This window comes from Hydra vulgaris, chromosome 11 (assembly GCF_038396675.1).
Source record: "Hydra vulgaris chromosome 11, alternate assembly HydraT2T_AEP".
NCBI lineage: Eukaryota > Metazoa > Cnidaria > Hydrozoa > Anthoathecata > Hydridae > Hydra > Hydra vulgaris.
In genome coordinates, this window is record NC_088930.1 from 2,926,770 (window position 1) to 2,951,875 (window position 25,106).

General features: G+C 27.5%; 1 protein-coding gene and 1 long non-coding RNA gene across 2 annotated transcripts; one reads left to right on the top strand and one right to left on the bottom strand.

Moving 5' to 3' along the window:
* Positions 1 to 947: 947 nt before the first annotated feature.
* LOC136087339 (uncharacterized) lies at positions 948 to 9,080 on the bottom strand. Its single transcript, XR_010641736.1, has 3 exons — positions 8,799 to 9,080; positions 1,976 to 2,181; positions 948 to 1,654 (listed from the first exon to the last, which is right to left on the bottom strand). It is a non-coding gene; the product is annotated as an uncharacterized LOC136087339 (long non-coding RNA).
* Positions 9,081 to 10,195: 1,115 nt separating this feature from the next.
* On the top strand, positions 10,196 to 24,882 carry LOC124813196 (ras-related protein Ral-A). The gene is made up of 2 exons (XM_065809809.1): positions 10,196 to 10,437; positions 24,321 to 24,882. Exons 1-2 carry the CDS (start codon positions 10,336 to 10,338, stop codon positions 24,813 to 24,815), a joined length of 597 nt encoding a protein of 198 aa, XP_065665881.1. The 5' UTR covers positions 10,196 to 10,335; the 3' UTR covers positions 24,816 to 24,882.
* The last annotated feature ends 224 nt before the right edge of the window (positions 24,883 to 25,106 follow it).

Consider the following 25,106-nt stretch of genomic DNA (forward strand, 5'->3'; position numbering starts at 1 on the left):
ATTATTGCGAACTTAACACCTATGTAAAAGCCTCTACAAGGGATGCGTATGTCATCAACGATGCAATTAGAGATTGGAGACTCATAAGTAAAAATAGCAACGACTCGGTGGTGGATCTGAAAAGAGCATACCTACAATTTCATGTGCATAAAGACATTGGCCTTACCAATCTGTCATTTACAAAGGTCAACGATATGCGCTTACACATTTGGTTTGAACCTAGCACCTGTGATGATGAGCTCAATACTAAGCTTTCGTTAAATGTAGAAAAAACTAAACTTGTCATGGAAACAACAGATAAAACAAATAGAAAATAAAATCTCAATAAATATTTCCATATTATATAAAACTAAACCATATCTTAACACTGCTTCCCTGAAAAAAATATACTTTTCATTTATTCATAGTTTTATCTTATACTGAAATATTGTATGGGGTAGTACTAATTATAGTAAATTGGAAAAACTATATATGAAGCAAAAATACGCATGCAGGATTGTATTTGGTGCACACAGAACTTTTCATTGCGAACCTCTTTTAAGGAAGCTTGGTGCCCTAAGTATATATAAACTTAATATACACCAAGTTCTACAACTCTTGTTTAAAATAAAACATGGGCTTTCTCCTATTGTATTTCGGTCTTACTTTGATAAAATTTCGCACAAGTATCCTACTAAATTTTCAATTAACAACTTTATTGTACCAAAAACTAATTTAAATCTAAGTTCTTACCAAATCCAATACCGTGGATTATTTCTATGGAAACACTTTTCAAAATTTATAACAAAAAAAAAATAATATTCAAAATATCTCTTTGGAGCAATACAGGAAAGAATCTAAGAGTCTCTTATTACAAAATGACTTTGATTTAAAATATCTCTTTTAAAATAAATACATAAATAATATAAATTATCTAAAAAAATAGTTATTGACACTTCTCTTTTGTTGCAGTTTTGTTTTTATTTTACTTTTTTTGTTAAAAAACTTTAATACTTTTATGTTGTTGTTAATCTTTGATATATTACACTATATTTCAATACTTATATTTATATTATATTAATATTTATATTGTAACTAACGTGTGTAAAATTCTTATTATGTACTTAGCTACTTTTCTTTTTTGTATATAAACTGATGATTTTTTTCAATATAGATGCGGCTCGATGATAAGACAGTTTATGTCTTCTGCTTGCTCCAGCTCTCTTATTTATTAACACGATTTATTTCATTGTAAATTTTAATATACGGCAAATAATAAAAATTAAAAAAAAATAAAGAATACTACAATATGTTCTCCAACAAAATTCTGCACTTGCAAAATCAACAAGAGGACACATTGATGACACCTTAGCAACCAATGGAAATGGAAGTAAGCTGATGGCACATTGAAGAAATGGGGTCTCCACGCAAAAACACCTGAATATTTTGACGAAAACCCAGTTCGTGCACTAGGATTGGAAGTAGCAGCAAATCCATCTAAAAAGAAATGTTTTGGAAGAGAGGATGCGAGATTTCCATTATAAAAATGTGCTCACCAAGAGGGAGATATTCTTATTGTGTGGTAATCTGGCTGTTAATCTACCAGTTGCTGGATGGTTGAGAGTCGCATGCAGCTTTATAAAGAGATGTACAAACGAAGCAGGTTGGGATGAACCTATAAGTAATAAGTATAATAATAAGTGAGTTAATGAAATGATGCAGGAAGTCATGGATAGAGTCATTAAGTGCGATCCAGCAAAAGGCTTATGGAATGTCAAACCAAATGCATTTCTAACTGTATGGTGTGATGAAAGTTCGTTGGCAAAAGGAGTTGTGATAATGCAAGGTGAAAAAAATGTCTCTATCAAGACTAATTCTCATAGTGTTTTCAGTTGGTTAAATTCTGAATTGGCTCGTGAAAAACCTGCAATATGTGCTGAGCAATGCGAAATGCTAATTTATATGTAAATGTAATAATAAATGAAACATTACAAACCATAGTTACATCTTTTTCTTCAAAATTTTTCTTAAATTGAACCATGTAAAATGTTTAAGCACTAAGAGATAAAAGCACAAGGATAGAATTTGTTTTACTTAATTTCATTGTGCTCTTGAATCATTATAATACTTTAACTTGTCCAAAGCTTTATGTATGGCTTGATTGAACAATAATGCATGTTTCATTTGTTAGCTCAATTGAATCTAAATAAAATAGAAGATTAAACTAAAACAATAAAAAGCTTTAAAGACTACAGTGTAAAAAAAATTATAAAAGTTATTTAAAGCTCTTTATATATATATATATATATATATATATATATATATATATATATATATATATATATATATATATATATATATATATATATATATATATTGAAACATCTTCCAGTCCATCAAGGCTACAAAAATAAAGAAATACCTACCACTATTTGTGTAATCTTTGAATATATCACAAAAAGAAGCTGAGATTCTTAGTTAAAATATCACATCCCCCCTATGCAGGTATCTAAAATATTGCATCCCCCTAAGTAATTTATACAATATTTTAAACGATTAATATTTAGTATCTAGAATATCACACCCCTCCTGTGTAATCTTTTTTTAACTATTGTCACGTAATATATTACGATCAAAATTTTATAAGTATGAATTTAAAATATATTACCATTTCGTACAAACTTCATTTATAGTATATTATTAATAAAACGTTTTTATGAATCTCAATTGCGTTTTTAATATATTGTTAAAATAATTGAATGTTTCGGACGTACTTGATACACTTTTAAGTGCAATAACTCGGCGCATTCTCGTTTTCATTTTTTATGTGGGGAATTTCATATTTTAGGCGGATGTGATATTTTATTACACATTGCAAATTATTTTAATTATTAAATTAAAAAAAAAAAGATCGTTTAACTTTTTTTTTTACTTTCCAATGGGAAGTGATTAAAAAGTGTTGGGAGGTAAGGTCAAATTTAATTAATTAATATTACTAATTAAGTAATATTATAAATTTAACGTCATGTAAAAACCTAAAGAAATTAATGTTTAAATACTTTCCTCTTTCCAGAAATTGGAAATTGATTGAATTCAATTCATTTCCACTTCCCGGAAAGCTGGAAGTTATTTTTTGTCTTCAAATAATAAAGTATAATTAAGTAAATATTTTCCAATAAAAATACATTTAGTTTACGAACACTTTCTAAGTCAAAGGAAACTACTTTCCTAAACTGGTTAGAAAGCGAAATCGAACATCCCATAGTAGGGTAGGCCAGGGCGATTTCGTCACTTTTGCTGCTTTAATGTTGCCTGTTTAACCTGAGACGCTTTTTCCGCATACCATTAACTGAATAATATTAAATAAACTATATTTAGTTCAATCGCGTTTAAAAATTCAAGAAAAATAAATTGTTTATACTCATGAACACTGATTTTTATTACACATTTATAAGGGGCAATTTCGCCTTTTATGGCGTGATTTTGCGAATGTAAAAAGAGTTAAAACTTTATTATATTTTGTCGAATAAAGCATATTCTGTGCACATATTGTTGCAAAAGTAGACTTTACATGCCCACATAAGACAAGAATCGCATTGGAGCCATTCTTCTGATGAATCCACCCATACCACACCGCACACACAGAAGTGAGATATTTTTTGCTGTTTTTGTTATCAGCTTTTGATATGCTCGGTAGCTTTTGATTTAATAATGATTTTAAACTATGAAGTTTCCTCTTCTTTGAGTCATATGCTTTTATTTGATTGGGCAATAAATTGCTTTTTTTTTCTTGAGCCACTTGCTTTTTTTTGTTTGACGGAGAACTTCTTCTTCTTCGAGTTACTTAGATTAGAAAACACATCCAGAGATTTTTTATTTTTTATATAAGTGAGTAATCTAAGTGAGATTTATGCTATGTAATGGGCAAATCTTTTTGAAGTAATCGACGATGTAGTTTTTTAGCTAATAAAAAAGCATTATACCTCAAAGACTTATCAATGGAAATCCACAATCTGCTATGTAAAAAAGCCTGTTTACTAGTGCTTGTTCCTGTTGCTTTTTAAACTCTATTTTTCCTCCCACAGAGCTTGCCCATTTATCTTATCTTTCAGCGTTAATCTTGGTTCTCCAAATGTTTTTGCTGCCGTTAATATTTTACCACCATCTTTAACAGCTTGAATAGCCAATTGAAGATTTGTATCACTATAGGATTTCTTTTTTCTTAGGAGATACTTGCGTATCATCTGAAACATAGGTAATATACAGCTAGTTTTAGATTTTAGCACATAGGGTAAAAATGCAACAAGATAATTATTACCAATTGGTTAATTACTATCTTTTAAATATCGATGCTTGTATTTTATAATGGTGTATTTTAAACATGCTAATTGATATAGAGACTATAAACAATCAGCGATGGTGAGCATTTAATGATAAGAAATGCAAATATAAAAAATGCATTCAATTGGAACAAATGACATTTTCAAATACAAAATTTTAGGAGAATTTCAGAAAACTATTTTTAAGTTAAACAATAAAGTACTTTAGTTTTAAATGTATATCTAAAAGCTATTGATTTATTATATCTTCAATATACTTCTAATAAATTTATCATACGATAATTCCTGATATATGTTTAATGATTTTATAAAAATTTTTATATAATAATAAGTATTAATATATAAATAAATATAAATATTAAATATTGTTTAGAAAGGAAAAATATGGTACATTATATATTTTTTTTTAACTGTTTGACTATTCTATCATTCTGTGGCGTAATCACCCCATAATATTTTACTTAGACAAAAACCTATTTAAAATATATAACACAAACGTCAGTTAAATAGTTTTAACAAATTTATGAAGCTCTCACCTTAGCAGTTATATTCAAATGTAGTTTCAATCAATTTCACAAAATTAATTATAATGCCACTTGTAGCAAGAGTAACACGATTATATCAATTAATAACATTAAACACAAATCTCATTTAAAATTTACAACAAACAATCAAATCAGGTGGCAACTATGATCAATCAATAGTTATAAGGTTATAATTTTAAAATAATAAATATTTTACATCATTTTAATATGGTGTTATGCTAGAATAACATCTTTTTCTTGAAATATTAAAAGTGGCGAAATCACCCCGGTCTACCCTAAGTTGGTTTTTATTTTTAAACTGATGAACTCCCAACAAGACTGCAAGCAACCACTATTATGTTAAAAGTTACTAGAAAACGAAAGAATATTGTTAAAGAAAAAGGAGACGGTTGAAGATAAAGATAGGAAAGAGTTCCAGGAAGAAAAAGAGTTAGAAGAAAAAACTAGATAAATAACAGTTTAAGAACATTAGGCGACACATACATGAAAAGAACGCAATTTTGTTAAATGACGAGCCAAGTGATAATAAATTTTGGTTAATGAAGCCAGAGATAATAGCTCGTTTAAGCAGCGACCATAATAGTACTTATCATGTTTAGTACTTGTAATAGAGAACTTATTATGGTTAGTACTTGTAATAGAGTACTTATCATAGTTACCATGATAGAAAAATCATGATGGTGCTTAAAGAAAAAACTTGAAAAAAGGAACAGGTCCAACTACACTTAAAATGAAATTTAGGACGTTGTCAAAGAGAACGAGTATCATTAAAAGAACCAACCAAAATATGATAACAGTATTCTATTCCAAGGATAAATAAGAGAATGGAATCAGGAGTAAAAAAATGGCGAGCACTATAAAGTAAAGCAACCTCAGTAGATGCTAACTTTGCAATGGATAGTGTAGTAGTCAATGACAATCCAAGAAGAAGTTAACTGGAGGACTCAATGAGAAGGTTGTTATAATATAGGAATTTCAACAAAATTGCGATAGATGTTGCAGTAAATAAATGAGTTTTGCTAGAGTTAAAATTTACAATCCACTGCAATAATACAAGAGCAATCCGATTCAAAACTGGCTTCTTGTTCTATACAATCGAAAAATAAAAACTATTTGTGAAAACAAGAGTTTAAAGTTATCAACCACTTTATATAGTTAGTAAGATTTTTAGGAAATTAATGCAGATAATAAATGGATGCCGGAGTAATTCCGATTTCGAGAGAATTAATTCCGACGTTCTCAACTTGAGAACGAACTCTTGAGAATCTCAAAAGTGTTGTTTTTATGAAAATAATGAAAAAATAATTACAATAAAAAATAGCAGTTGCATAAGAAGGTAAAAATCAGAAAGTAGAATGAGGTTTGACTTAAAACAGAAAAAAAGGATTGTCTCAAGAACCATCACAAAGAAAATTATGAAAAGAACCACAGTTTAGGTTAGTAGTAAGTAGTGTGATGATCGAGTGAGTTCAAAGAAGAAGAGCATATAAAATGATTTAGAGAGATTATTGTATGGTCTGAATCAACTAAAGGAGAAAAACTGAGAGAAACTGAGCGCAAGCTAGGGTCACACAAGACAAAAATCAATGAGTGAAGGAAACAAGAGAAGGAGACAAGACAAAAATCAATGAGTGAAGGAAAGTGACTAAGGGAGCCAGGAAATCGAATCAGAAATTTAACAAATTGAGTAAGAGATTGGGAAATACAGAAGTTTTAAGGTTTAGTGCCAACAATGTCAGTGGTGTTGTCAGTGGTGTTAGAGCAAAGCCATTCAGTGTGATGAACATTAAATTCACCAATAGTAATAATATTGGCAGAGGGATAAAGAGAAAGTGCTAGGCTAATTTAGTTAAAAATAACAACTAAAAGAGTGCAATCTTGAAAAAAAGGAGAACCATACCAAACAAAGAGTAAGGTGATTGTAAGAAGAGGTGCTAAACAGAATTGCATAAAAGAACAGTCCGAACAGTCCGATTGGTGAACTGATGCGCACGTTGATGCTTAAGTCAAGTATGTGACCAGTAGAGTTATTGGAATGTAAAAAAAGTGTGAATCAAATAATAATAGCCATCAACACTTTCAAAATTGAAACAACCGAATTCAAATTACTCTCACAATTAGCAGTTGCCTTAGTAGGCTTTGCAAGGGAAATTTTTGATCTCTTGATTTGTTTAAATGTGAAATTTAACGTTGCGTTATTTATGGACGATCCCTTAAAAATTTAAAAATTTGAACTAGATTTAATTTAAACCAGGTTTAATTTGAACTAGGTTAAGATTTTTAAATATCTGAAAAGTAGAAAAAGTTGATAAAAGTTCTATTAACTTACATAGTAATGATTTCTACATTAGCGAATCATTAGTGACATCATCGATGATGAAATCATTAACGGTAACATTATCGATTGTGAAACTTTACTATGCTATAATACTCATATGATAAGTTTCCCAAAACAGTTTTGTATTTTTTTTTTTTTTAAATTATATTACCATTAATATCATTATTTAGCAAGCAAAACAAAATTTATAAACCTAATGGGGGGGGGGGGGTTAAATTTTACTTTAAAAGTTTTAAATATTTATGTATAAGTTATAAATTTTTAGTATTAATGTATTATGTATTGTGATATATATGTAAAGTATTAATGTACTAACATGTTATGTATAAGATATAATTTTGTTCTATAAATTGGACCAAAAAATAAATAAAGAAACGTACTTGGTGCCCAAGATTAGTGTGTCCAATCACTCCTACACATTATTATTATTTTTTGATATTCAAATTTTTTATCAGCTACATTTTTAAAACTTGTTTCGAAATACTTGAATTATTTTGCATATATTCACAAATTTTTCCACAAAACTTTTTTTGTGGAAAATAAGGAATAAGGAAGACAGGAACAAGATGAAAATGATAATAGCTCCCACTTTTTGATGCAGTTTGCACTAATTAAGACATTAACGTGACATTTTTTTGTTGTTGTGTGTGAATATTATGTTTTCTTTTACAAAATAACAGCCTTTTATTAATTCAATGGATAAATATCAGCATTCAAATTTTGTTTTATAAATCTTGAATAACAATCGTTTTCAATAGCTTTGATAAAAAAGTTTTTATAATGGTGAATACCAAAAGAGAAAGCTCTTGCTAGATCCGACAAGAGTCTTTTTTCTTTTTAATTTTTCTTCGTATATTCTATAACTCAGCATTTTTATAAAGTCGTTTGAAACAATAGTAATCGGATACAAATGACGTAACTTGTGATTTGATAAAAATTGCAACTTATAGACTAAAGATAATAAACTTTAGAAACCACTAACTTAGGAAATAGCGGGTGAAGGGTGGGGATGGGGAATTGAATTTGAAGATTGCGCTATTAAGCACTATTTTTAATACTATAGTCTATATTATAGTTCAAGCAATTAATTTATTCATCATTACTTTATAAGTACCACAGTGTACCACATAAGAATCTTTTTTAAAATAAATGATTTAAAAATTTTGATTGAAAGAATTATAAGAAGATTAAAATTTTTGATTAAAAGAATAAAAAAAAAAGAACAGAAAATAAGCCAATAAAACATTTTTTATATTTTATAAATGATTTAAATAGTAGCATTTTTGTTTTGTTTTTTTTTTAAAAAAAAAGAGAATAAAATATCAATAAATAAAATAATGTATAACAATTTCCAGAAAAAGTTCATAAAAAACTTCAAAATCTTACATTTTGTTAAAAACTCTGATATAATCTAATTTTAATTGACTTAACTAATTGTAATTAACGTATAAGTAGAACTCCAAAGTCATTATTATAATACAAGTAAATACCTCAATTATAAACACTTATACTTTTGAATATCACTAATAGAAAGAATAAATAGTGCTTTTAACAACTAAGTAAACGAAAGATTTTATCGTTAAAAACAACAAATACCTTTTGTTTACCAACATGTTCTACGTTTACCGACCTGCTGTAATTAGATTTTTACAAATAATTGTTCTATAGATTCTACAATTGTTATTTAGATTCCACTTTTGTTCTGTAGATTCTATAACTGCTCTGTAGATTCTACAACAGTAAGAGTAAACAAAAACTTAAATTTAAGTAAATTTTTTAAAATATTTTACTTAAAATGAAGTATAAAGCTTAATTATTTTTTAACGAGAAGCTACTATACTGTTTAATAATTAGTTTCTAGCATTCAAACTCTTTACTGTCTAGTTGTTATTCACTAAAAACATTTAATAAACATGTTATCATCATATCAGTATGTGTGAGTCATCAACTATTTATATTTTTATTTCACATCACATGAAACTTCAAATATTTATAAGGTAGACTTTGATTAAAATTGATATTTAAAAAATTTTAATTTGATTAAATAGATTATTAGAACAAAGTAAAAATAAAAAGTATAGATAAAATAAAAAGCATAGATAAAATAAAAAGCATAGATAAGACATTTGAGACAAAGGACTTGTTAAAGCAATGTCGGAACGTTTAACAATGCGGTGTCGTAGAATTTAGCGTTGCGTTTAGTTAAAAAAAAAAAAAAAAAAAAAAATGGTAGAAATTATCAAAAATAAATCGATTTAAATAAAATAAAAATAAAAAAACGAAAAAAAACAACCAACAATCAAGTGTTTCTATATAATTTTTAATAGTCGCGCATCATGGATAAAATCATATAATTTGCTTGAAGTGTTGATTCGTTAAACGCCGCTAATACATTTGACTACGCGGATAAACTTCTTTTGCCTACAACATTACAATTATTCGAAAGAGCAAAAAATGGTTACAATTTTCATCAGATAAACGCATACATTTATAAAATATTTTAAAACACCTTTCAGTGAGAATTTATTTAGGATATATAAAATATATCCTGATAACTGTTTAACAGGATTAATATTTTATGATTTGTAAAGATTTCGTATTTTCTATAGAATGATATAAATATATACATATATTGCGTTTTCTTAGGAGTGGAAAAAAGCAAGTAGAGTTGATGTTTTTGTTAGGTTTAGCGTTACTTTACTGATAATATAGTAATAAAAACATACATACGTGTATATGCGTATATATGTAAATATATGTATATATATACACCCATATGTATATATATTTATATATACGCATACGCGTATATATAAATATATATATATATATATATATATATATATATATATATATATATATATATATATATATATATATATATATATATATATTAACGCATAGTACATACTTGCAAAAAGAGTACATACTTGCAAAATAAATATACGTGTCTTAATATATAAACTGTTCGGCTAAACAAAGCAAAATATTGTGAATAGATCGAGGCAATAAATGGGAGGGAGATATTTTTTTACCTGGCGGACTCTCTAAATGAAAATCTAATAAAATAATCATTGTCGTTCTAAGATTACTAACTATAAAAGTTTGAGTTAATATTTAAATATCTTCGAAGATGCCACCTAAAGAAAAGACGGCTGGTGTCCATAAAATTATTATGGTTGGAAGTGGTGGTGTTGGTAAATCTGCATTAACACTCCAGTTCATGTATGAAGAGGTAATTCAATCGTTGTTTTAGTTAGTTTTATTTTAGAAATATAATAATTTTAATAATTTAATTATTGCTTTAATAATTTAATACAAAAATTACTAACAATTAGCGAAAAATAAACAACTAGTTATAATAAATAATAATCACTATTGTATATTTATAACCTTAATGAATCTTCTATTTATAACGGACTATGAAAAATTGATATTAAGAGTTTGTAAATTATAAGTTATATTTGGAGTTTTTGAAAAATTCCAAAAATTGATATTTGAATTTTAAAATTGTCTTATTAAACATAGACTAATACAATAATTGAACTTATTAAAAATCTACAAATTTATATCTCAGTTGTTTGATTTAGCATTTAAGGTCCAGTTACCCTTTATTTTTATTTCCTAACGGTTAGACCAAATTATATATTGTGTTGACTTTTAATAGATGGTTTCATCTAAATAGTAATAAATATCAATTTAATTAATGAATTGTAAGTCTACAAAGTACAATATTACAATATTATATAAGTTTACAAAGTACAACATTTTACAATATTATGTAAGTTTACTAAGTACAATATTATCACATATCATTTCAGAAATGGATTTAGTAATAAAAATAAAATGGCCTGAGGGAGCTATTACAGTTAAGGGAGCTAATTTTATTTTTTTATGGTTACAAACCTCTCTCAGCTCTTAGCTCTGAAACACAAACTTAAACAGGTAAGGCTGCTACACAGGGAAACATGTTGAGTGCATTAATACCAGTGATGTGGTGGGGATTAAACTTGGAATTTCATGCTTATAAAGTGAGCACTCTAACACTACTATATTTTAATTAGTAATTGCATTTTAAGTAGTAAAATTTTTTTTTTAAAGTCAAGAACAAATTTATGCATTAATGCTATTTTTTTGTACCTGGGGAGGCCCTTAAGGTCATGTGGAGCACAATAAGACATTTATCTATTTAAAACCACCCCCACTTTTTTTTTTTTTTTTAATTTAATCCTCTAAATTAAAAAAAAAAAAAAAAAATTTAGTTTTTATGTAGTTTATATTTTTAACTCTATGCATTGGAGCAAATAGAAACAGCCATTATTTTTCATTCTACGTTAACAAAAAAGTGAAACAGTTTTTAAATCAACTTAATTTCTTATTATCTTTTATTGCAGTTTAGAAATTAGTATATTTGTTAGTAACAAATGGAGAAAATAAAAATTAAAAGTATTGAATTTGTGGAAAAAACAGAATTAGTCTCATGTACATTATATACAAGAAAGTCCTGAAAATGTTTAGTTTTTACAAATAATCAAAAAAAGTCAATAAATAAAAATCAAAAAATGTATATCACCAGATCAAAATATAGAAATAAATTAATCATAATTATTATTGTGGCTAATTCTATTTGTTATCACAAATATCAAGTTTTATACATTTTATTTTTTTATTGCAATTTGTTTAAGTTATATTATAATTCAAAAATTTGTTTACATCAAGAATTATATATGTGTAGATATAAAATATTTGCTATACAAAATTTTTGTATGGTACATATTTAATATCTATTCAGCAATGCCAACCTAACTGCCAACCTAGAAGTGTTTAAGGTCAGCAGTAAATTGGCGACCTTGCTTCTATGCTTTATGGAAAGACCTTTGTATCATTTTTTTTTTGCCAATCTCTAATAGATTAAGGTTGGCAAATTATTACTGACCTCAGTTTTCTTAATTCCTAATTAAGAAAATTTAGGTCAGTAATAATTTGCCAACCTTAATCTATTAGAGGTTTTCTTAATTCAATTTTCTAAAAATTTATATTTTTAAATTATCTATTCTATTTTTTCTAGATGCATTTCTACTTCAATTAAATTTTAGGATTACTTATTTAAATCATTTTTTATTATTAAAACCTTGATCAAGTGCCTAAACAAACAATAAATTACAAATATATGTTATAAGTGCATTATAAAAGTAATAACTCTATTATAGTGTTATTAGTTTAATAACACAGTTAGTAACTATAGTGTTGTTACTTTTGTAGTCGTGAGTTTATTGTTTTGTTTCTTATAACTTTTTTGCCAACAAATTTTAATTAATTTACCCCATGAATACAAAGAAGACAATTTTGCATAAACTAATGTTTTAAAGGCTATATATTTTTCCAGATATCATAGTTCTTTAGAACACTAACAAGCACTGAAAGGAAACATGTTGTAGTTGGGAAAGAAGTGGCTGCCGTAATAGAATGCTGTAGATTATGGAGACACTTAATTAATTCAATACCATACATTAGTATACTAATACTTTCCTTTATAGATAATTATCTGAAATTAAGTCATTACACCTCAATCTAAAAATTTCAAGAAGCAGAGAAGTTATATTTTACCTCATTATAAACTCAGTAATTTATGTCACTTCCCGTTATTAAAAATTATAGGGTTAGTTGAAATAGAGTTATTTAGTTGTCTACCTTTGGAATTAGGAAAATTGAGATCAGCAATAATTTGCTGACCTCAATCTTATAGAGGTTGGCAAAAATAGTTTGATACAAAAGTCTTACCATAAAACATTGAAACAAGGTCAGCCATTTTTTGCCAACCTCAAACACTTTTAGGTGGACAGTTAGGTCTGCATTGCGATCCTAATTCCAAAGGTTGTGTTGTATATAATTAATACGCTATATATAATTCTTTCTGTAGTTCTTTGTATTTAACTTTATATTTGAAAAAAACAAAAATATACGAGACTTTTTTGCTCAGTTTACAACAACTATATCTAAAAAATTTTACAGTCACTTTCCTTTCTAAACTGGCATGTGTAGTCATTGTTTTTACTGTTCTACCAATGTCATTGCTGGTAGACTGTCGTATATGCTGGTAGACTGTCGTATATTGTCGTAGATTGTCGTGTATTGCTGGTAGACTGTCGTATACAAAGTATACATCATACTCTGCATCATCAGAAAGAAGCAAAATGACTCAAATCAGAACACCATTTAATTTATAGTATATAATAACAGAATGAAGTATGCATTTTGGCTTATTTCAGTGGTTACTTAGCATCTCATCCAAAATGACAAGTTTAAAGTTCTTTGTAAAGTCACACAATATTATACACTCATTGTGAGTTTATAACTTTAAACAGTCTTAAATGTACTTGGGTTGACTTTTAACTATAAATGAAAGGTGTTTATTTATCTTATTACATTTAAGTTTGATAAAAACTTTGATATTCATTTCTGATTGATTAGTGTTTTTCTTTATGTTGCAATTATTGAATTGTTATTTCTTTATTGTTAAATTCTATTTTTAAAATCACTGACACTGGCAGTCGACATTACATTCTTATTTAATGAAGCATTTTTTCCATAGTTTAAGTTGAAAAAATAAATAAATAAAATTGATGTTCTTTAGAAATAATATTCACTACTCAGTGTAGTTAAGGAAATTTTAAAATATTACAGCTTCTATGTGATTTTTTGTTGACTACAACATATTTCTGTAAAATGATCAGGTCTGTGAATTATGATAAGATAAAAAAAATTTTAAATGATAAATTTTGCGGTATCATAAAATATTAATGTTTATTGCAAAAAAACCCAAACCCATTAAAATCACAATTGCTTGTCCAAATTTGAATTAGATTTTAAATAAATACACTGTTTAGGTAAAATGAATATTATAGTTTAACAATACTATCTGTTCTGATCGTTTATTGGCAATTTTTCTTAATTATAAGCTCTTTCTTGGTCGGAATTCTAGTACTTTTCGTGAAAATTGATAGAAATATTGTATTTTGACAACTATATTTAGTTAGTATACGTCAGAACTGATTAGAACTAGGATCTATAGTAAATTAAGACACTTTCTCAAAAGGTTTTAACTAAACTCATGTTAACGCTGATGAGTGAAAGTGATCTGAAGACTTCAAAACAGTGTTCTTTAGATTTACTTTTAGGGTTAGTAAAAAGGTTTAGCAAAATATATAAAAAAAGGAGGAACTTTTACTTGTATTAACTTGAAATAATAATACTTTTTTCCAAATCAAAAAAAAACTCCCCATCAGTGCAGATAAAAATTTGGTCCCAGCTGTCTAAAAATGCAAAAAATTCAAGTTTTCAAAAATTCAAGCATTTTTAGACAGTAATACCATGAGAGTTATTTTTGTAGCTTGATCTACCTATTTTTAAATTATGTTTTGTTTTTTGATAAAAATGATGGGAAGAGTTGATCTTATCCATTTGCAATTATGTGTATTTTAAGAGGTGGGGGGCGGGGGACTTTTTTTTTTTTCATGTACTTTAGATATAAAACATTTTTGTAATTGTACATTTTTTATTTGAAGAAAGACTATTTTATGGTTTATATCCAGGATTTTTTATGAGTTGTTTTAAATTTTAAACAATGATAAGCTACAACCATTAAGTTTGCTACTTTTGTTTCTAAACGTTTCAATGGGTTGTTGAGAGTGGAACAAAAGGGGAGGAGTCAAAAAAGATTTTCGTGAATTTTTTTAAATTTTTTGGTAAATAAAAAGTCAAAAAGTAATTGTTAAAACAAAATGTCTCATTCTGAAGTTTTTCATGTTGGAAAAGTAATTGAAATTATATGTAACACATTACACATAATACATAACCAATAACACTTGCCTATTAAGAAAACTGTATTACAGAGTTTATCCTATGTGTTAATTTTTCAAACATTTCTCCAATTAATTTAGCTTAATGTCTATTTTTTTATGGCTTGATGTATTTAAATAGGAGGTTGTTTCATGTTAAAAAAATTTACCATTTGCCCATTATTAGGTGAAGAAAATACTGACTAACATATTAGATGTTTACTATATTATAGTTAAATGCTTATAAATTTACAATTTAGTCCAAATTTAAATTGATTTGATAATATAGTAATATGTTTTTATGATAAAAAGATCAATATATAAAAGTTTTTAGTTAAAATATCTTTAATTCTTTTACTTTTGATATGCCATTTAGAGACAAGAATGTTGACTTAAAAAGGAATAGAAAGAATTTGTATGATGAAGAATGATAAGAAATGATAAGAATTTATATATGAATTATATGAACAAACACAAAACCATAAAGGCAAAAATGTGGTTTTAAAAGGGGAAGATTTATTTAATGAAAAATAAAAAAACTCATCATATTGAAAGATAAATCACAAATTTTAAAAAGTAGACAAGAAAATGTAAATTTTCTCAATAATCAGAAAAGGTTGCATGTTCAAAAAATGTCGTGCGAAAAAAATTCTGCAAAATAAAACTAAAGTAAGAAAAAAATTTAAAGGTTGTAAGAGTCCGTTAGGGAACAAACAAAGGTTAGTTAGGAAAAAATTTGAGGAGACAATAAAATGTTTAGGTACTTGCGATAATAGAGATAGTAAGATAGACAGTATCTCCAGCCTTTTAGAAAATTTAAAAAGTATATTGTTCCTATTTTCATTCATTATCTGCAAAGTAATTACATTAATCAGCTCTTGAATTAGCTCAAACAGAAAAGTCTGCAAGTTTTATAACAATTAAAGAATTTTTTGACCTGAAAACTAATTTTTCTTTGATTTGTACTACATTACAGTGCAGAACATGTTTCTAATTCTAGTCAAGACCTCATTGAAAGTTCTAGAAACAAAAGTAGACAGAGAAGCAAACTTAAGTTGTAGCTTATCATTGTTTAAAACTTAAAACAACTGATAAAAAATCTTGGATAAAAACCATAAAATAGTCTTTCTTCAAATAAAAAATGTTCAAATTACAAAAATGTTTTATATTTAAAGAACATGAAAAAAAAATTAAAAAGTCCCCCACCCCAACCTCGCAAAATACACATGATTGCAAATGGATAAGATCAACTCTTCCCATCATTTTTACCAAAAAACAAAACATAATTTAAAAGTAGGTAGATCAAGCTACAAAAATAACTCTCATGGTATTTTTGAAATTGTGTTAAGTGACCCTGCCCTTACTATAAATGCAAAAACTTGAATTTTTTGCATTTTTAGACAGCTGGGACAAAATTTTTATCTGCACTGAGGGGGAGTTTTTTTTTGATTCGGAAAAAAGTATTATTATTTTAAGTTAATACAAGTAAAAGTTCATCTTTTGCCGCTGTGTCATTTCCGAAAAAATGAAATGTGCTTTTTAGTCATACTCCATAATGTTATTATTATAAAAAGTTTCTATACACTTTTTTGTTTAAAGTGTCATATTATATGGCTTCCCCATATACATGATTGAATGGTTATTTTGTTTTATTTTTAATTATATAATGATCACATAGTATTAGAATTTTTAGTTTTTGCAAGGAGTCATTTCAAAAGAATTTATAGTATACAGATTTAAATATATCACAAATCTGCTTTGAATCCATATACTTGTATCTGGATCTTTTATTGTCATTTGCACTGTGTCTTATGAGACCACAAACATTTGTCTGTGTCTTATGAGACCACAAACATTTGCACTATGTCTTATGAGACCACAAACATTTGCACTGTGTCTTATGAGACCACAATCATTTATATTGTCATTTGCACTGTGTTTTATGAGACCACAAACAAAAGGTTGAAATTTTTCTATCAGAAAAATCTGTTGAGTGTAAAATAGTTGCAAAAATAACTTTCTTCACATACATTTACATTTATTTAGTTTCTTTGTAACATTGGTACAATAATTTTGAATAATCTTTACAGCAGTCTCAGAAAACTTATTTTTATCATAAATAGATATTGTTTCTTTATAAGACTATAAGATGATATAATTTTATAAAATCTGTTATTTTAAAATCTGATTTCCATTTGCCTTTAAGCATGCTCAACACACTCAAACTTGTCTTATGTTGTTTTTTAAGACCTAAATGGTTCATAATCTAGAACAACTTTTAAAGAACTTGAACTTTTAAAGAACTTTAACCACTGTTAGGAAGATCATTAATACTTAACAAATAAAAAGTTCTCTTTTTTTTTACAGTATTTTTTTTTTTTTAAAGAATAACAGCCTTTTTTATATATTTCAATATGCAACAGTAGTATGGAGATTTGCTTCAAAAATATATTTTTCTTTAAACATTTCATAGGTTACAGCTTGTTTTAATCAGTTTATATATATATTATAATATTTTACATGTAACACAGGTTACATTTTTAAATCAAGGTACTATTTCAGTTAATCCATTTATTTAACCATAAAATATGAAAATTTACAATAAAATTTTATAAAATCATATATACTAGTTTAGGTGTCACTCATAGATAAAAACTAGATAATGGAGTGACACCTAAAAAAATACAAAAAAACAAACTATAAATAAAACATATAATGAATTTAAAATAAAATAAAGAGAAGAAAAAAAAAGGAAAGAAAGGAAAATGAAGCACTAATAAATAAAGATAATATTAATAATATAATAATATAATAAAAATAATAATAATTTAATAATAATGTGAATAAAAAAATATAAATAGTAACTTAGCATGATAACTTTACTAAAAATTATAACTTATGATAAAAACTATGGTAAAAATAATTATTAAGTTTATAACTATGACAGAAATTATTGAAATAAACATAACATTAGCAAAAATTAAAACCATAAAACTATTACTACAATTGAATCACTATCACTTTCATTATAAATAATATTAATAAAATTTATAAAACAGCGGTAAATTGATGATAATAATAATATTAGCAGAGTTAAAAAAGACAGTATAAAATCAAAGTAATAATAGTTTTATAAATACAGTAATATAAAAAAAGCAATAAAAATAAAAGATAAAATTAATATTCATTAAATATATACTCAAATGGTGTTATTTGGTTCCAGTGAGAAATACATTGATGTTTTATAGAGAGCTTGCCATATTTGATAGAGTTGAAAAAGGAAGTGTGCAAGTTAAAATTTTCAGTATTTTGAGTGTAATATTTGTGTGTCACTTGTTTTAATAAAAAAATTATTAAACAAATTTGGTAGTTTATTTTGAAGAAAATTAATAAATATAAAACATTTATTAATTTGCTCAATAAAGCCTTCTATACCAGCTTGAGTTTTATTATTGAATTTACTATTATAAATTTACTACACTAAGGACTCGATATTAAAAATGCTATTGGGGCAACATTGAAAATCATAACATTTACAAAAGACTACAATTATCTGGATACAAAATCTAAACAGCTTTCTAATGTTCCTATATATTAAAATGTTTTTCGTTAATTATATGACTGTAACGATCAACAATTTGTTAGATAATACCATTTTATGAATACCTTTGATCATTTTAATATGAGTGTAGTTGATTAATGTAAATGTATATAATCAGGGTGGCCAGCAAATTTTCATAACCCTTTACTTTTACCCAAAAACGTAAACTTACTTCAATAGTGCTCTCATTGACTTTTAAAAAATAATGTTATTATGAGGTTTTAAAAGTTTTAAATAGCAATCGAAGTTTATAAAAATAATGAAACTTTTTTTTTTACAATATAAAAAAAAAATGTAACTAATTTTTTATGCAATTAATTATTTCAAACATTTTTCAAAAAGAAGACAATTTTATTTAAGGATATAAAAGAAATGCAAAAAGCATTTATAAAGTGTATTGATATAATAAAACTTATGAATGTATACAGTCAATTCTCGATATCTCAAATACTTGACATTAAAAGACCTGGAGAAAAGGATATCTAACAAAGAGGTTGCCCAAAAGTATGGTGTCCCAAAGAACTCATTATCAACCTGGGTTAAAAATAAAAACAAATTATTAACCTTGCTGGAAAAAAATGGTACAAAATCTAAATGGAAGAAACTTCGTAGGTGTAATTTCGAAAATGTAGACAAGGCCATATTCACTTTGTTGGTTGCAAAGAGAAGTTAACAAGTACCAATTGATGGTATCATACTGAAAGAAAAGGCAAAAAATTTGCAGAAACATTAGGAGAGTTGGATTTTAAAGCATCTGATTGTTGGTTTCATAATTGGAAAGAAAGATCAGTTAAATTTTGTCAAATCTTGTTCAATTTAAATATAAACAGATAAACATGCATCTGTTTATATTTAATTTATTTAATTTTTCAAACGTGTAATTAAAATTCAATTATTCTGTTCCTATTTTTAAGAACTGCATCAGCTTTAAAATAATCTCAGGCAAAAGTGCCTTTGTGACGAATGAAAGACCTTGTTTCTTCATGGAATACTGTGTCAAAGGAGACTATCATCAACTGCTTTAAAAAAGATGTTATCAACAAAACAAACAAGAGTATTGAAGAAGCTGATGTTCATCATCCTTTTAAATTTTTGACATTTGAACTTAACCGTTTGCAAGAGTTAGCTCCTAATGCCGTCCAAAAAGATCTCTCAGCAAAATCTTACATTGGTTTAGATTGCGATGTAGTAACCATCGGTTCACTTGCTACTGATGCTGAAATTATTGCTCAAATTCTAGATCCTAATTTTGAAAATAGTGATGAAGTTGAAGATAGTCTTGACGAAGGTATTGACATCAAAACCACGCCCATCTGATATTAAAAAATGCTTTTGAAGCGTTTCAAAATGCTTCGCTATACAGCTAAAAATACAGAAATAAAATACAATCCCTAGCACTAAAACTTGAGGATTTAATGAAGATTGAAAAGATGGATAGTTTAAAGTAATATCAGATAACAGATTTTTTTCAAAAGTTGTAGTTTTTGTTGTTAATGATTTTAATTGAAAATAACTTGTTTTTAATGAAATTTGGGCAATTTTACTTATTTTCAACCTCTTTTTTCATATCTCAAACTTTTTATCCAGTCCCTTTAGTGTTCAAAATATCGAGAGTTAACTGTACTTGTAAAGTTTTGATGTTTTGTGCCTACAAGTATGCGCGCGCATTTTGTTTACAAAAAGAAATGATATTGCACGGAAAGTCATCTGTTCATTAGAGAGTTTAAGCATATAAGCGTGTGTATATAAATGCGTGTGTATAAATGTGTATAAATGTATAAATGCGTGTGTATATAAAAGCGTGTGTATATAAATGTTGAGGCAGTGGTAGGAATACAAAAGAATTTCTCTTAAATAATTAATGTTTTTTTTTTTTAAACATCGTTTCCAACAAGGCTGCAAGCAACCACTATTAGAGCTGGAAGTTACTGGAACAGAAAAGATGAAGATTAGCAAGATAATGATTGATGACAACTTAAAAGATTGCAAATAATATTAATCAGGAAAACAAGATGAAGGAAGTGAATTCCAAAGAGCTGATTTTTGAGGGAAAAAAAACTAGAGGAATAAGAGTTTTTGGAGCATTTAGGAACAGTCATAAAAAAGGGATGAGACTTCATTGAATGACGAGTAACACTAGAATGAATTTTAGTTGATGGCACAAGAGACGCTAGCTCTTTAGAGCAGTGCCCATTATAGTATTTGTAGAAAAGAGAAAGAGAAGCAATGTTACGACGATGTGATAATGGTTAGAGGTTGGCTGCAAGAGCAGGTCCAACTATGTTTACAATGCGTTTTTGCACCTTGTCTAAAAGAGAAAAGACATCATTAGAAGATCCACCCAAGATATGGCAACAGTATTCCATACAAGGCCGGATTTAAGATAGAGAATACGGATTTAAGATAGAGAATAGAATATGGAGTAAGAAAGTGTCAAGCTCAATAAAGAGATACAACCTTAGCAGATGCTAATTTTGCAATAGATTTGATATATGGTTTGCAAGAAAGATCGAAAGTAAGAGTTAAGCCTAGAAGATAAAGGGTAGATAACTCATTGAGTACATTCCCATTCATAAATATAGGAAGATATAAATTATTGCGATAATGATTGGCTGAATGAAATTAAGTTTTATTTGAATTAAAGTTCACCAGCGACTGTGAGCCCATGCTTTAGTAGAAGTGAGATTCTTTTCACACTCAATTGCCCGCTCCAAGCAATTAGAGAGCATTGGCTTCTTATCATGACAAGAATAAATGGTAGTATCACCAGCAAACAATACCACCTTATATGTTAGAATATCTAGAAGATCCTTAATGTAAATTAAAAAGAGTATAGGGCCGAGGATAGAACCTTGAGGAACCCCTGAAGTTACAGAATATGAAGAAGAGTGCTGTCCATCGAGGACAACTTTTATACTACGATTGGAAAAGAAGGATACAATAATTTTAAAGATGTTACCAGATACACCATAAGAAGAAAGCTTATGGAGAAGACCAACCTTTATCAAAAGTTTTTGAAATGTCAAGAGCAATGGCTTTAACCTCTCCACCTTTATTTAAGGCATGATAAAACCTATCATTTATCACTATTAGCAAATCAGCTGTTGAACGAGAAGATCGAAATCCATATTGATGGTCAGAAAGTAAGTTATTAGATTCAAGATTAAGTGTTTGTTAATTAAAGATTCTAAAACCTTGCCTATGATAGAAAGAACTCTAATAGGACAATAGTTAGACGAATAAGATTGTTCTCCAGAATATTTGAAAATAGAGATAACAGATGCCGCTTTCAGGCTGGAAAACAAGGCTCTGATAAGCACTTGTTAAATAGTTTTGAAAGTATAGACAACTTTCTGAGGGAAATTGTTTTGAAAGGATAGACAACTTTCTTAGGGAAACTTCCTTTCTAACGCCTCACTTTTAAAGCTTACACTAGAATTGTCTAAAAAGGGAAAAACTATTTATGGGTTAAATATAGATATATGATACATGTTTATAGAGGTTTTTGGGGCCAAGGATTTCGTTTTTGGGCTCCATTTAATTTTGGAATGGTCATGACCACACAGGTGGTTATTTTAGGGATTGTCAGGTGTAGTTATGGGGTTTCTCTATGGTTTTTAAGTTAGATAGAACATGTATATTTAAATGTAAGTAACTGCTGCCAGGGAATTCAAATCTAGGTATACTCGGTCTTTAGAAAGGGTTATGACCACTCCTGTGGACATTGCCTTGGAGCAAACCAACCTTATTATTAATTATATAATTCTATGCGGAAATCCAACAATTATTGCAATAGCCCATATTATTATTTTTGTTTATTTGTTTGACTATGGTTTTTGCTTCAGTAGATTTGTCAAAGTGGAAAGTAGACAACTTAAAAACTTATTTGTTATTAAGAGGTGTCCCCCTTGGTTCAGGCAGTGCATTAAAAGCTTTTTGATAGAAAAACCAGAATTCTGCAGGCTACAAAGATATTAAAATGCGAATATAACAAAAATTTAATCAAATTCCATAAAATAGCACAATAATAATCAAAATTTAACTCTGCACCCCATACCCGAGGTGAGGGAAACTGACCACTGTTCTTTTCAAAAAATAAACAGTGGTTGGTTGCCACTCTCGAATGGGTTTCGGAAAGGGCCAAGTAACAACCTGGATTTTGCATTTTTGTTCAAAAAACAGCATTCAAAAATGGCATCAAAGAAATCAAAGAATAATAATTTATACTGCTGTTGCTTTTACTAGAGTTTACTAGAGCAATTATCCATATATCATCTATTAGAGGGACTAATGTAATAGGCAGAGTGTTCTTTAGAAGTTAAAGTTCTTTCAGCCCAATGCCATGTTTAATGTGTAATGGTGGAATTACAGCTTTCACCTGCCTCAATAGAAATAAATCTTGAACATTTATGAGCCTTGAACTTTTATCAAAAAGTACAATAAAACCTGGAGTGAATCTTCGTGCATCATTGCAATTTTCAGTGATAAAACCATGTGAAACAAAAGAGATAGAGTCACCTTTAGTACAAAATATAAGTTTTTTTAATGTGTTTCTACTTTTATAAGAACTATATGTTTGATATTGAGCTTTAGCATTGGCAGATTTTTGAATAGTTTGTTCAGTGTAGTCACCAATACCTTCAACATAAACAAAAGCTCTAATAAAATGAGGATGTGTAAAACTTAATGTTTCTTCTGGAGTAGGCCAATTTATTAATGGTTCAATTTCTCGAGCTAATAAAATTATAAATGTGGTTAAAATTCGAGATGCGTGACTTACTGAAATTTTAAAGCGAAATGCTAAATCTTCTAATGGTGAGTCAAGTCAAATACGCATTAAAGTAAAACTTCATCTTTAACAAAATACTGTCGTGTTGGACTAGATTTCCTTCTACTTGAAGGTTTACTAGCAGGACTAGATTTATATTGCTTTGTTTCAAATTTCAAAACTTTTATGATCCTTAAAGTAAGAAACTTTTTTATGTTTAGCTTTAACACAGCTAACTTTATATAAAAAAAACATTTTCAGTATATAATCTTATGACTTTGGTTAAAAAAAAACTTTACAACGAATACAGCTTTTGTTTGCTCCCAGGAGATCCCAAAATGCAAGGCGTAGTTATAATGAATTATTAAATTTGCCTTGATCACAAACTTGCTAGCGTTTGTACTAACACCGCCTAGAGATAACGTGTGTATGTTTTAACTCTCTGTTATCATTTAGCACTTTTTAGTTACGCAATTTAAGCACCAAAACAATTTACAATGCGTTTAATGCCATATCAACTAATAAACTAGTATTTTTAATAGAGTACGAATGAATTTTTTTTTTTGAAAATTTACTACGAATTTTTGTTTTTCATAAACAAAATATTAAATTACAGAATAATACATAAGAATTCTCTTTCAACGCTTTTCTTATATTTTGAAAAGATTTATACTGTTTACTTTAAAGTTTACAAGACAAGTTTTTATTTTGTACAGTCCAATATATTTTGCTTAAATCATTCAAGTTATTTGTTTACAAAAAAAAATTTTAACGGCGTTTTTAAAGTGGCAACAATTATAACTTTTTGCTAAGTTCCTAAATATTGTAGTTCATAATTAATACTATATTTTATATTGTAGATATAATGCTGTATATACTTTAATAATCTATTTACATTTTGTGTTTTCCAGTTTGTAGAAGATTATGAGCCAACAAAAGCAGACAGTTATCGTAAAAAAGTGACGCTAAAGGGGGAAGAATGTCAGATTGATATACTTGATACTGCAGGACAAGAAGACTACGCTGCTATAAGAGACAATTACATTCGTAGTGGTGAAGGTTTTTTATGTGTGTATAGTGTTTGTGAACCTGAATCTTTTGCGAATGCTACAGATTTTCGTGAACAAATATTAAGAGTGAAAGGTGAAACAGAAGAACATATTCCATTTATCTTAGTTGCTAATAAGGTTGATTTAACTGACAAAAGGCAAGTTTCAAGTGAAGAGGGGCGAGCGAGAGCAAGAGAATGGAAAGTAGAGTATCTTGAAACTTCTGCTAAAACAAAAGAAAATGTGGACAAAGCATTTATGGATTTGGCTTTGGAAATACAATCTCGAAAGAACGAGAAAAACCAATCAACTGAACCTAAACCTGTCAAGAAAAAAAAGAAATGCAATTTATTATAAATGTTTTCTCTGCCTTCGTTGTAAGTGATTTCAATTCCACAATTTACAAAGACATAATTTTTATGCACGATATTTCTTTTTGTTTCAATATGAAATTCTAGATTTCTGCAAACGTACATATCGAAGTTATGCTATTAATGCAGCTTGGTTTGCTTTCTAATTTATGTGTATATAAAATAAATTTAACTTCGTAAAAAAATTGTTAATGTAACAATTGAAAATATATCCGAATTCAAAACCTTAAAATTGATTTTAAAAGAAATATAAAATATTATTTTGTATTAAATCTTT

Excerpts from the sequence above, each read along its gene's own strand:
- LOC124813196 (XM_065809809.1), top strand. The coding sequence starts at position 10,336 with ATGCCACCTAAAGAAAAGACGGCTGGTGTCCATAAAATTATTATGGTT. Across the intron at positions 10,438-24,320 it reads TCCAGTTCATGTATGAAGAG|TTTGTAGAAGATTATGAGCC; the intron begins GTAATTCAATCG and ends TGTGTTTTCCAG.